Source organism: Macaca mulatta, chromosome 3 (genome assembly GCF_049350105.2).
Source record: "Macaca mulatta isolate MMU2019108-1 chromosome 3, T2T-MMU8v2.0, whole genome shotgun sequence".
Lineage (NCBI taxonomy): Eukaryota > Metazoa > Chordata > Mammalia > Primates > Cercopithecidae > Macaca > Macaca mulatta.
In genome coordinates this window covers 72,121,566-72,134,220 of record NC_133408.1, presented here as the reverse complement: position 1 = coordinate 72,134,220, position 12,655 = coordinate 72,121,566, and the positions used below count along the sequence as shown (strand labels likewise).

General features: G+C 41.2%; 1 protein-coding gene and 2 non-coding genes across 3 annotated transcripts; all 3 read right to left on the bottom strand.

Annotated features, from left to right (window-relative positions):
• Positions 1 to 82: 82 nt before the first annotated feature.
• CCT6A (chaperonin containing TCP1 subunit 6A) lies at positions 83 to 12,597 on the bottom strand. Its single transcript, XM_015133439.3, has 14 exons — positions 12,377 to 12,597; positions 11,880 to 11,943; positions 9,889 to 10,023; positions 8,595 to 8,768; positions 7,991 to 8,094; positions 6,293 to 6,403; positions 5,872 to 6,031; positions 5,691 to 5,773; positions 4,432 to 4,528; positions 3,705 to 3,852; positions 3,174 to 3,307; positions 2,250 to 2,352; positions 1,324 to 1,396; positions 83 to 1,064 (listed from the first exon to the last, which is right to left on the bottom strand). The coding sequence occupies exons 1-14, from the start codon at positions 12,511 to 12,513 to the stop codon at positions 992 to 994; spliced, it is 1,596 nt and encodes a 531-aa protein (XP_014988925.2). The 5' UTR covers positions 12,514 to 12,597; the 3' UTR covers positions 83 to 991.
• On the bottom strand, positions 3,517 to 3,651 carry LOC114677237 (small nucleolar RNA SNORA15). Its single transcript, XR_003728528.2, has one exon. It is a non-coding gene; the product is annotated as a small nucleolar RNA SNORA15 (small nucleolar RNA).
• On the bottom strand, positions 8,887 to 9,020 carry LOC114677245 (small nucleolar RNA SNORA22). Its single transcript, XR_003728536.1, has one exon. It is a non-coding gene; the product is annotated as a small nucleolar RNA SNORA22 (small nucleolar RNA).
• Positions 12,598 to 12,655: the final 58 nt, after the last annotated feature.

Here is a 12,655-nt window from a genome sequence, read left to right as displayed (position 1 = left end):
CTCACTACTTTTTTGAACTTTTGGGCAGTTTACATTCCCCTTAAGATTGCTTTTGTGCGTCATACCATTCAAGACCAGAAAGGAGGTTTCAACTTAACATTTATTGCACAACTCACTTCAGGCCACTGCTGACCCCCCAAAACACAGCCTAGTAACACACAACTTCACCTTCAAGGGCTGCTGAGATAGACCAACTATATAATCTCGTGGAACGCAGTAATTTGGGTGAGAAAAATATGACACTAGAGGCTTTGGGATATTTTGCATAAGCAAAAGTTCAGAAGCTTGAAAACACAGTCGGCCTACAAATCTCAAATTTCACCCAATAACCGTAACCCTTAGTCACCACGCCTTGTATCATCTTTTTACCTCTGCCTGTTTTTGCCTCTTTACACTTGCAGCTCTCTCAACTCCCTCGCCTCTAGCTTACTCCTCTTCCCATTTCCTACAACTTAACTTTGTGGAGGGGGGGAGCATTTTAGCAAAGCCATTTTAAAAGCATTCAAAGTCCAACTGACCCAATGCATTTACTCAGAAATTTATACTAACAAGGATGCTTTCAAAATTTTAAATTACTTGTTTATATTAGCATAAAAATTTTAAAACCAAATGTTTAACAATAGGGTACTGTTGGATAATTTAACATACGTCTACATAAAATTAAGCCATTAAAATTTGCTTTTCAAGGAATATTTAATAACAAGTAACATATGCTTATCTAACATGGAATTTTATGTCACTGCTGCTAAAGCAAAACATCCTGTTTACTGGGTAAAAGAGCTGCTTTATGTGTATACGCTTCAGTGCAATTTTTAAAAATACTGTAATTTCAGAACTTCCAAATTTCAACAGATGCCAGTGTTCTCTCCTTTTTTCATATGGGAAAATTCCTTTGGAAATCATTTGAAGCTTGGACAAAAATTCCACAGCTGTATTCTCTCAGGATCACTTTGCAGAGTCTTCAAGACTCAGATACAGAGGAAGCTTCAATTCAACCTTTCAGAGAAGACATTCCAGCTCGCATGATCTCATCAACCAAGAGAATGTTGGTGGCAATCACAGTGCTGAAAGGGGGACAAAAATAAGATGGCTCAGATGATTAGGAGTCCTAATTCGACTCAATTTCCCACTTCCAACCAAGCTGCACACATTACATCCAATTAAATTTTCCCCTTCCCCTCTAAACATCAGAGAGGGCTAGTTCAGTTTCCATACTTCCAGCTGATTACATTATTCATGGGGGGAAAAGGAGCAACTAAACAGAACACACCAAATGAAGAGTATGATTCTCTAACAGTTTAGTTTTCATTTTCCCAAACTTACCAGGAGTGAAGAAGCTGTTTCTTTACACAATAGTTATCCCACACACCTACTTCTGCTGCTACCATTGGCTCACCTAAAAAGCAACCAAATCTTCTTAAAGTAAGTTCAGTCAATAAGAACCAACAATATTGTGTGTGGCTTTGCTTATCACTGATGACTCATTTCCTCCAGCATTAACTATGAGAGTTCAAAGCTTCTCTGTTAGCCCAATTTTCTACTCTAAACACTATTTGATGAGTGTCTGACTTCTACTGAGAAGTCCTGAACACCGCCCCCCTCTTCTTCTGGATAGATTTGTTTACTCATACTGAAGTATAGCACTTCAACTATAATCTGGCTAAAATGGACTGATCATTTCCCTCATTCTGGAAACCTTTTCTATTAAATAATAATGCTGACAACAATAGGTCTTGCACATACTGCATGGATGTACCTGTTATCTCCTACTTTGTACTTAATTTGTGTTGTTTTGTTTACAGGAACCTAAGATTAGGGCTGTCACCATTTCACTACATTTCGAGATCCCCTTTTCTGGCATTAATTGCTATCTTTAGCTGGTTTTCATCCAGGAATATAATCACCAAATCTATTTTATCATAGTACTTGATTAAAAACTAAGTAAGGCAAATACAATATGAAAATCCTTCAACATTAATCTGAACCATCTACCACCACTCAACATCTCCAAAATTGTATCCCCAAATTACTCATGTCTACCTACTCTAGTCCCTTAATTTATACCTAGTCATTCCATTTTTTATTAATATCCTATTTTATCGTATTTTAGAACCCAGAGTTCCCTAATAGTAGTGGTGTCAAATTGCAAAGCAAAACATTTTTTTTTGGTCCCCATTTTCAATCTTTCCTGGCTTCAACTCACATGTATTACATCTAGTTTTCCCTCTACAACAGTTGCATTCTCTTACCTGTGTTCAGGTCCACACCCACAAGCTGACCTGATTCTGAATGTTCTGCTTGAATTTTAACTAATGTTTCCTGAAGGTCAAAACCAGAGTTCTGAGCAAGAACCTAAAGTAAACAAATTTAATTCTTGAGAAAACAGGAATAACTGTTTAAAAAAAAAAAGATAAGAAAAAAAAGAAAAAGAAAATCTCAGCTTGGTGCAGTAGCTCATGCCTGTAATCCCAGCACTTTGGGAGGCCATGGCAGGTGGATCACCTGAAGTCGGGAGTTTGAGACCAGCCTGGCCAACATGGTGGAACCCCATCTCTACTAAAAATACAAAAAAAAAAAAAAAAAAAAACCCCACAAAAACCTAGCTGGGTGTGGTGGCAAGTGCCTGTAATCCCAGCTACTTGCGAGGCTGAGGCTGCAGTGAGCCGAGATCGCACCACTGCACTCCAGCCTGGGCAATAAGAGCAAAACTCCGTCTCAAAAAAACAAACAAACAAAAAAATCTCATTGCATGAAGACAGAACATTTATGCTTCCTTCAGAGAATAACCAGACACAAGTTACTGATCAATTCTCTCATCTACCTCAAACCCAGCAGCAATATACCAGTCATAAATTATACCTCAAAATTAGTATATAATAGAAAATAGTATCAGTTTAAAACAAAAGCAAAAAGCAAGTTTGTACTCAAGTATAACCCCTAATACTGCAAATATTAAACTACAGGTTATCTCTTGTTATCTGAAACGTCAGTTATTCAGGCCTCCCAGAGAAACCAAATACATTTGGATGATGAGGAATACCTGTTCTAGAGTCAGGAAGAAAACTGATCAAACTTGGCTTATCCAAAATCCACATTATGAATAAAGCCTACATTATCAAAAAGGTTTGATCAGCTAAATCTTTTAGAAGATTGACTGTTAAAAGCGTGCACACCTTGGGAATAATGAGCAACGCATCAGCAAATGCTTGGACTCCAAGCTGTGCCCTGCCCTTTACACTGGGCTTATATTTAATCAGGGCTTCTGCCATTGCCACTTCCACAGCACCAGCACCTGGAACCACACAGCCTGTTGAATGGGGGAAAAGGAAAAATGCTAAGAAAACTGCAGAACTAATTATGAACAACAACTAAAATACACATATGAAAGCCATTAATTTCTTACAAATTTACTAAGACAAAATACAAGCGACTAACATATCAAATAGGAGAATGTTTCAACAGAATGGCTTCACTAGCCGCTGGCAGCTCTTTCAACAAATCAGTATTATTTCATTTATCTGTATTCACCTTTAATAATGATATGCTATGAAAAACCTTAGCATACCATTGGTCATTCTAAAGGGAAGACTGCTTTTGCATGGTGTCTGGCTGTGTAAACTACTGATAAAAGAACACAGTATTCGGCCATGCCTTTCAGACCAGCAAAACAATATAATAGAATTGAAATACAGTGAGGATCTTACCATCATCAATAGCATTTTTGACAGCCCTCAAGCCATCCCTCACTGCATCTTTGATCTGAGTGAGTGTGTGCTTGTTTGGTCCTTTGATCAATAATGTGACAGAACGAGGGTTGTTACATTTCTCAATAAAGGTGAACTTCTCTTCTCCCTATGTGTAGAAAAAATATGATTTTCAAAAACAGGATTTGTGCAGAGAGTGAAGACAGAAGAGGGACTTACAGAGAATGACAAGCAGCATATTAATAAGGAATAAACTTGATCACATTAAAGCAAATTATCTCCTTTTGAAAAATCACATATAAAAGAAATGGGATTTTCCCCAAACAAAAATCTGATCCTGAATTTCAATTAATTTTTCTGCTCAAGACTTCATGAACACAGTGGCTCATGCCTGTAATCTCAGCACTTTGGGAGGCTGAGGGTGAAGGACAGCCTGAGCCCGGGAGTTTAAGACCAGCCTGGGCAACACAGTATGAACTTATTTCTACAAAAACTACCAAAAAAAAAAAAAAAATTTAGCCAGGCATGGTAGCACACATGTCTGTGGTCCATTTGCTCAGGAGCCTGAGGAGGGAGGATCACTTGAACCCAGGAAGATGAGGCTGCAGTGAACTGTTACCACATCACTGCACTCCAGCCCGGGCAGGAGTGAGACCCCATCTCACACAAACAAAAATAATTCATGAGCTAAAAGGTTCTATTACCTTGAAGAAGAAAATACACTTACCAATGTATACTCATACACAAGTCCTGCATGGCCCAAGCAGTCAGGACTTAGGTCGTCAAAAGAATTCAGGGCTACCCCACCACAAGCAAGAGTCAGCCTGAAATAGCATTTTAAGGGAGATGGATAAGCAATGTTACCAGTGAATTTCAAAGACAAGACCAGTAATTTTTAGGAAGGAATCTTCCAGAATTACACACAAAATTACATTTTAAAATGTACTTTAATCTAAGCCTTTCCATTTGCCATCAACCAGCTGAAAACTAGCATTTTCTCTTAACCCTCCATTTAAACCACTCTCCCCAAGTCAGCAAATGAAATCTAAAGGTGGACAAGAGCTCTTTATTAGCCAGGCATGGTAGCTCACACCTGTAATCCCAACACTTCGGGAGGATGAGGTGGGTGGATCACTTGAGGCCAGGAGTTTGAGAACAGCCTAGCTAACACAGCAAAATCCCATCTCTACTAAAAAAACACAAAACAATTCAGTGAGCATGGTGGCAGACACCTGTAATCCCAGCTACTCGGGAGGCTGAGAATCCTATGAACCCAGGAAGTGGAAGTTGCAATGAACCAAGATCATGCCATTGCACAGCACGGCAAGACTGTCTCAAAAAATAACAATAAAATAAAAAAATTTTTTTTTTTTTTTTTTTTTTGAGACGGAGTCTCGCGCTGTCGCCCAGGCTGGAGTGCAGTGGCCGGATCTCAGCTCACTGCAAGCTCCGCCTCCCGGGTTTTTACGCCATTCTCCTGCCTCAGCCTCCCGAGTAGCCGGGACTACAGGCGCCCGCCACCTCGCCCAGCTAGTTTTTTGTATTTTTTAGTAGAGACGGGGTTTCACCGTGTTAGCCAGGATGGTCTCGAACTCCTGACCTCGTGATCCGCCCGTCTCGGCCTCCCAAAGTGCTGGGATTACAGGCTTGAGCCACCGCGCCCGGCAATAAAAAAAAATTTTTAAAAAGCTTCTTATTGTGGTGAGCTCTTTGGGAAAAAGTATACTGAATTCAGAGACAAAAAGTAAAATAATGTTTACAAGGGGCAAGGGGGAGGGAGAAATGGGGAGTAATTATTTAATGGGTATACAGTTTCAGTTTGTGATGATGAAGAAAGTCCTAGAGATGGACAGTGCTGACGGGGTGCACAATGTGAATATAGTTAACGACAATTCATTGTACAGTTGAAAAACCCGAAAATAAATTGTAAGGAAAAATAATCCTAATTCACTTGCAAAATGAGTAAAAGTCAAATTACTCGGATACCTCTCCATATTTCTCCTTTTAGCTCTGCGCAGAGCGACTATGCCTTCTTTTGAAAGAGCATCTAAGGAAAAGGGGTCAATTCCCTATAACAAAAATAAAAATTAATTTCAACATCTTTCACCTTAAAAGCAAAAAGGATGATACATACTATTTAGTTTATACATTGGGTTTTCATTCTCACCTTTTGATTAATAACAACAAATCCTTTATCTGAATCACCACAGACTTTCCTTTTCAGTTCCATTATTTTTTTAACTTTATCTTCAATGAATTTTCTTTCAGCTTTTACGAGTTTTTCTCTCTCTTCTGCACTTTTGTAAAAAAAGCCAGAACTCACTTCTCTATTAAGAAAAAAAAAAAGGTTACAGAAAACAGGGAAACATTCTAAGAAAGTAGCTTCTGAAACTGGTTTAGTCCTAAGATTTAACAGTTCACTAAGCTCGAATCCTGTCCCTTATACATTTTCAGAGACTGTTTCCTGTAACTCCCCCAAACCAATTTGAGCATTATTGTCCTTACAGTGGGAAACAAAGTTTCACAAAAAATAACTCCCCTAAAATACGAAGTTCCTCGATTTCACTGTTAAGGGGCTATAAACTTACGTTTTTTCATACTCTAATGATACGTTACAAGTGAGGACATATGCATCCTCCACCCTTTTCTTCATATCAGGATGCCGTGCTCCATGGTCCAAAACAAGCCCTCTGATTAAGCTGTTCAAAACACACAAAATTACGGTTATTGATTTTCACATGGGTATATAATATGTTAAACACTCAGCTAAGAAGGTATTGATATTTCATGCAGTCACATTTCTTTTTTTTTTTTTTTTTGAGACAGAGTCTCGCTCTGTCGCCCAGGCTGGAGGGTAGTGGTGTCGTCTTGGCTCACTGCAAGCTCCACCTCCTGGGTTCACACTATTCTCCTGCCTCAGCCTCCTGAGTAGCTGGGACTACAGGTGCCCACCACCATGCCCAGCTAATATTTTTTGTATTTTCAGTAGAGACGGGGTTTCAATCTCCTAGCCAGGATGGTTTCAATCTCCTGACCTCATGATCCGCCTGCCTCGGCCTCCTAAAGTGCTGGGATTACAAGCATGAGCCACCGTGTCCAGCTTATTTCTTGAATTACTTGAAGATCCCGTGCTGTACAGAAAAGTCTGCAGAGATAGTCTCACTAGTAGGCTGTCAAACTGTGATGACGTCCTTTAAAAACATGTTTTCTGCCAAGCGCCTGTAATCCCAGCACTTAGGGAGGCAGAAGTGAGAGGATGCCTTAATCCCAGGAATTTAAAACCAGCCCGGGCAACATAGGGAGACTCCATTCTCCACACACACACACAAAAAAGAAAAACACAAACATTTTCTAAGTCTTTGAAAAAAATTTTTTAAATTTCTCTACTACTTCTCATTATGCTTCGTACCTAGCACATCAATAAATGCCAAATGACTGATGTCATTCACTTTTCAGAATCACTCTAACCATAAATATAACATTACATTCACCTTATTTCAGGAGAAAATATTACTAAAAGTAAAAACAATATTCATCTAGCAATTTATCCAGCTTACATCTTCAGGTAAATATACAACATTTTATACCCAAAGATATTTTAAAAATTGCCAACGATTTCACGCCTGTAATCCCAGCACTCTGGGAGGCCGAGGCAGGCGAATCACGAGGTCAGGAGATTAAGACCGTCCTGGCTAACATGGTGAAACCCCTTCTCTACTAAAAATACAAAAAGAATTAGCCAGGCGTGATGGCGGACACCTGTAGTCCCAGCTACTCAGGAAGCTGGAGCAGAATGACGTGAACCCGGAAGGCAGAGCTTGCAGTTGAGCAGAGATTGTGCCACTGCACTCCAGCCTGGGCCACAAGAGTGAGACTCGGTCTTAGGAAAAAAAAAAAAAAAAGCCAACCATATATTGTACAAAGCACCCCTAAATTTCTAAACACAGTTTATTTTTTGTTTTTTTGGGACGGAGTTTCACTGTTGTCACTCAGGCTGGAGTGCAATGGTGTGATCTCAGCTCACTGCAACCTCCACCTCCCAGATTCAAGCGATTCTGCTGCATCAGCCTCCCGAGTAGCTGGGATTACAGGCGCGTGCCACCACGCCCGGTACACCCAGCTAATTTTTGTAATTTTAATAGAAACGGGGTTTCTCCATGTTGGCCAGGTTGGTCTGAACTCCTGACCTCAGGTGATTTGCCCGCCACGGCCTCCCAAAGTGCTGGGATTACAGGAGTAAGCCCCCATGCCTGATCATTAGTATTTCACAGTATTCTACCACCTACCTTGTATCAGTTTCAGATTTATGTTTCATCTCCATGATCTCAATCATGAAGAGATCAATAGGTTCATCTTGTTTTTTAATGGCCAAAATGGAGTCCACTACAGCCTGCAATTGGAGGAGCATAACCATTAAGTAAATTCAATTTGCAGCAGCAGAAACATCTTGCTTTTCCGAAGGTTTCATTTTACAATTATACACTGATTTAAGTCTTTTTCTATGAGCAAACAGAATATATGTAAACAGCAACAACTGAAGCCATTTACATTTCTGAAATCTCAATCTGTAATTCCCAAACATTAACATTAATTAACATTAACAATTCTCCTGTTTCATTAAAAATACTGGTAACTTGGAAGCTTTCTAGTAACAAAATCTCCACTTTACAAACCTTTTAATGAAAGCCTCAATTTTACTTTTATAACCCAGTTACATATACTATTATTTGAATTTCCTCATTTTAGAGACACAAATTAGGTATTATTGCCCCAAAAATGAACCTATACAGCACCTTGTAATTGAAATTGGGAATTATATTCATGTTTCTACTATCAGAGATTTTCTATATAGGTGTATTATACCAGACACAGACAACATTTAATATATACCTCTGTTAAGACATCTGCAAGTTCAGCATGAACTTTAGTACGAAGAGATGTTCTGGCCACATCTATAAGTGTTTCCCTGTCCATCTCTCTGCTTACTTTGACTTCTTCCAAAAACTGAAGGGCCTTTTCCTTTGCAGCTTCAAATCCTTCAGTGATTATTCTGGGATGAAGGCCCTACAATAAACACACATTAACACTTGCATCAAGTAGGTACAACCACAGTTCCTGACAAAGTTCAGTTAATTCCTGAAGGGGTATTCTGGATCATCATACCTTTGAACACGAGGTAATATAATGTGCTGGCTTTCAGAATACATTTAAAAGGATAAATATTCCTTTCAATGCAGAGGAGAAGAACAGGTAATGCTCTAGCACAGGGTCAAAGCCAAGGAAACTATAAAGCACACTTGGGTATTCACTGTGCAAACCACTCTGAATCATTTCAAAATTGACACTGTGTCCCAACCAAGGACTCGCAGATGGTAACATTATTCTATCTTTTCTTTCTTTCTTTTTTTTTTGGAGACGGCGTTTCGCACTTGTTGCCCAGGCTGGAGGCAATGGCACGATCCCGACTCACCACATCCTCCGCCTCCTGGGTTCAAGCGATTGTCCTACTTCAGCCTCCCAAGTAGCTGGGATTACAGGCATGCGCCACCATGCCCGGCTAATTTTTGTATTTTTAGCAGAGATGGGGTTTCTCCATGTTGGTCAGACTGGTCTCGAACTTTCGACCTCAGGTGATCCGCTCACCTCGGCCTCTCAAAGTGCTGGGATTACGGGTGTGAGCGACCACGCTTGGACTATTCTCTTTTCTATAGGTAATCTCAAACTAATTCACATCATTTACTAATTATTTAATAAAGACTGCTCTCTTTTTCCAGGAAATTCTGACAACAGATTCATACTCACTGAGGTTTGTTTTAACCTTGGAACTAGTCAGGGCTTAAAAAAGTGGAATTTATCCAAATATAAGCTTTTGGATGCTTTTTTCCTAACAAATATTCCTAGTCCTAAACATTCCACTTTTAGATCTAAATTATTAATCTACACTAAGGACAGATACAAATCACATAGGCAATGCAACTTCATTACAAAATTATTTTCAGGCCAAGAAAGGTTCCATAACCTGTCCAAGGTCACAATTTGTTTTAGACCAGGACAAAGACCCAGATTTAAGCCCCCTAGTTCTACTGTATGGCCTCAGCTATTAACAGCACATCAATTTGTATAAATAAGTATCAGACACTTCCTATATACAATAAAATATTACAGAAACAAGAGTTGTGCATACTTCAGAAATGTAGAGATCCGCCTGTTTCAGTAGTTCTCCAATGATTAGGACATTGGAAGTCGTACCATCACCAGTTATATCATCCTGGGCTGTTGCTACCTTTGCTATTAAGGAAGCTGTTGGATGTTGAATTTGCTGAAAGTAGAAAAAGAATGAATCACTTAAAACAACATGAAGCAGTCTAAATATAACACAAACAAAATGTAGGAAGGGCCTCTTTAAGTGCTATCTACTTGAAAAAGCTACCCAAGTGTTTGGCTACAAATTACTTCGATTAGCTATCACGCACATGCAATTATGATTGAAACGTTTTCATGTGTAATTTATTTCCCAGGTTATCTCTACTTTACAGATGAGGAAGCTTGAGGCTAAGTAAAAGTTTACTCAAAATGACAGAGCTACCAGTTAACAGTAAAACATAATTTTACATCCTTGCCTCTTTATGGCAAGTGTATGGCTCTAGTGAGAATAAGTCAGGTATCTCCTAAAGGGCACACACATCGTAATTATTTTTGTAGGTTTGTAATTTTTTCAAAGAAAACTGAAAGACTTCTGGAGATTGGAGAGAGATTCCAGTGGGAGGAGACTTCTGAGGTGGTAGCAACAATTTATTTCTTAGCTACAGTGGTGGTTGTGTGTGTCCATTTTATAATTTTTTCTTAAATTGTAAATGTTCAACGTGCTTCTCTCTACTTATGCTGTATTTCTCACACACTAAAACCCAAATAATTTTTTGTTTTGTTTTGGAGACAGTCTCTGTCACCTACATTGGAGTGCAGTGGCACAAACTCGGCTCAATGACACCTCAGCCTCCCAGGTTCAAGCAATCGATTCTCCTGCCTCCGCCTCTGGAGTAGCTGAGACAACAGGCGTGCAGGACCACGTCCGGCTAATTTTTGTATTTTTTGTAGAGACAGAGTTTTACCACGTTGGCCAGGGCTGGTCGTGAACTCCTGGCCTCAAATGAGCCACCTACCTCAGCCTTCCAAAGTGCTGGGATTACAAGCATGAGCCACCACACCCAGCCCCCAAACAATTCCGACATCAAGTTTAACTATGCTCCACTTTTCCAACACGGGCCACCATTGAGCCCACTAAAAACAAACACTACACCTCCTAGGTTACCAAGTCCTTACTAAAGATATTTCATTTGGATGTTGATAGCTTGGTACGCTACTAGTAAAACCCTAAGTATTATTCTGAACTCAAATCAGCAGGAAATCATTTCCTGTTCTTGAACTGCTAAGTTTTGGGAATTCAGGGGATGAGTAAAACGCATACTCCCCCCAATAATCTCATATTCTCCATCCCTAAGACTTGCAAAGAGACAGATTTCAATCCCCTCCACTTGGAGATGCAGATGAGACCTAACGGAGAAATTGCTGTTTTAAAAAGAGAAAAACCGGCTGCGTGCGGTGGCTCACGCCTAGTAATCCCAGCACTTTTGGCGGGCGGATCACCTGAAGTCAGGAGTTCAAGACCAGCCTGGCCAACACAGTGAAATCCTCTCTCTACTAAAAATACAAAAATTAACTGGGAGTGGTGGCCCGAGCCTGCAATCCTCGCTACTTGGGCGGCTAAGACAGAAGAATCGCTTGAATCCGGGAGGTGGAGGTTGCAGTGGGCCAAGATTGTGCCACTGTGCGACACAGCAACACTTCGTCTAATAAAAACTAAAAAAAAAAAAAAGAAAAAAAGAAAAATCATCCTCATGCATTTTGCCCATGTGATTGTGTCAACCTCTCAATTTTTCAAATTTTATAATAATTAACTTTAATATACAATTACAGTCCTTTAGCCCAGACTGTGAATAGCAAAAAAGCAGGAATTCAAAGGCAGAGCTGTCAGACTCCAGGCACTGTACTATTACTGATTACATGCCACTTCTAAATGTTCTCCTGCCTTGAAAACGGACACTGCAAATCTTTCCACAAAGCAAACAATCTACGGAAAATCAAGACCTTTCTGACCTAGAGCAGAGCACCTCTCACCATTTCGTGAAGCAGCACATTGCCGTCTTTAGTAAGTTTGATGTCTCCAGCGCCAGAAACGAGCCTGTTTAAGGGACAGAAATGAATCAGAAGTGACTTTTCAACGATAACTAAAAGTCCCATTAGAAAACGGGCTCTTCCCAGATCTTACGGAGCCAGGGATATGTGGCTAGTTATCTCCCGCAGGCTGGAGGAACAGGTGTAGTGCCCACCCCGTCCCCGCAGAGATTGTGCCGAGTCCTCAGAGTGCCTGGAAGCCCCAAAGGGAGGGGAACGCCGCGCTCTAGAGACGCTTTGTTCTCCCCAGAGACGGCATGAACGCTGGAAGAAATGGCTGGGACGGTGGGGCTTAGCAGAGAACAGGACCGACCCCGAAGGACGCGGAGAAGGGCGGCTGCGGAGCCCCGAGGCGGCGGGCTCCAGCCCGTGGTCCCGGACCAGCCAGGTGCGTGGCGGCGCGCGGTGCCCACCCGGCCCTCCCTTCAGCCCCGCCTCACATCTTCATGGTGCCCTTGGGCCCCAGGTTGGTCCTTAGCACGTCCTGCAGACCCCGCGCCGCGCTGATGTTGACCGCCAGGGCCGCCTGCGCTCGGGCCACCTCGGCCTTGGGGTTCAGGGTTTTCACCGCCGCCATCGCTGCTCCAGCGGAGGAAAAGGAAACGAGGCTGAGAACCCAGAGCCGGCGCGGCGTGGCCAGGAGGAACTATCCGGGTCTTCTGGAAAAGTCGGCGCGTCCGGCCCGCCCCCAGCGTGCCCGCGCGCCTCCGCCATTGGAC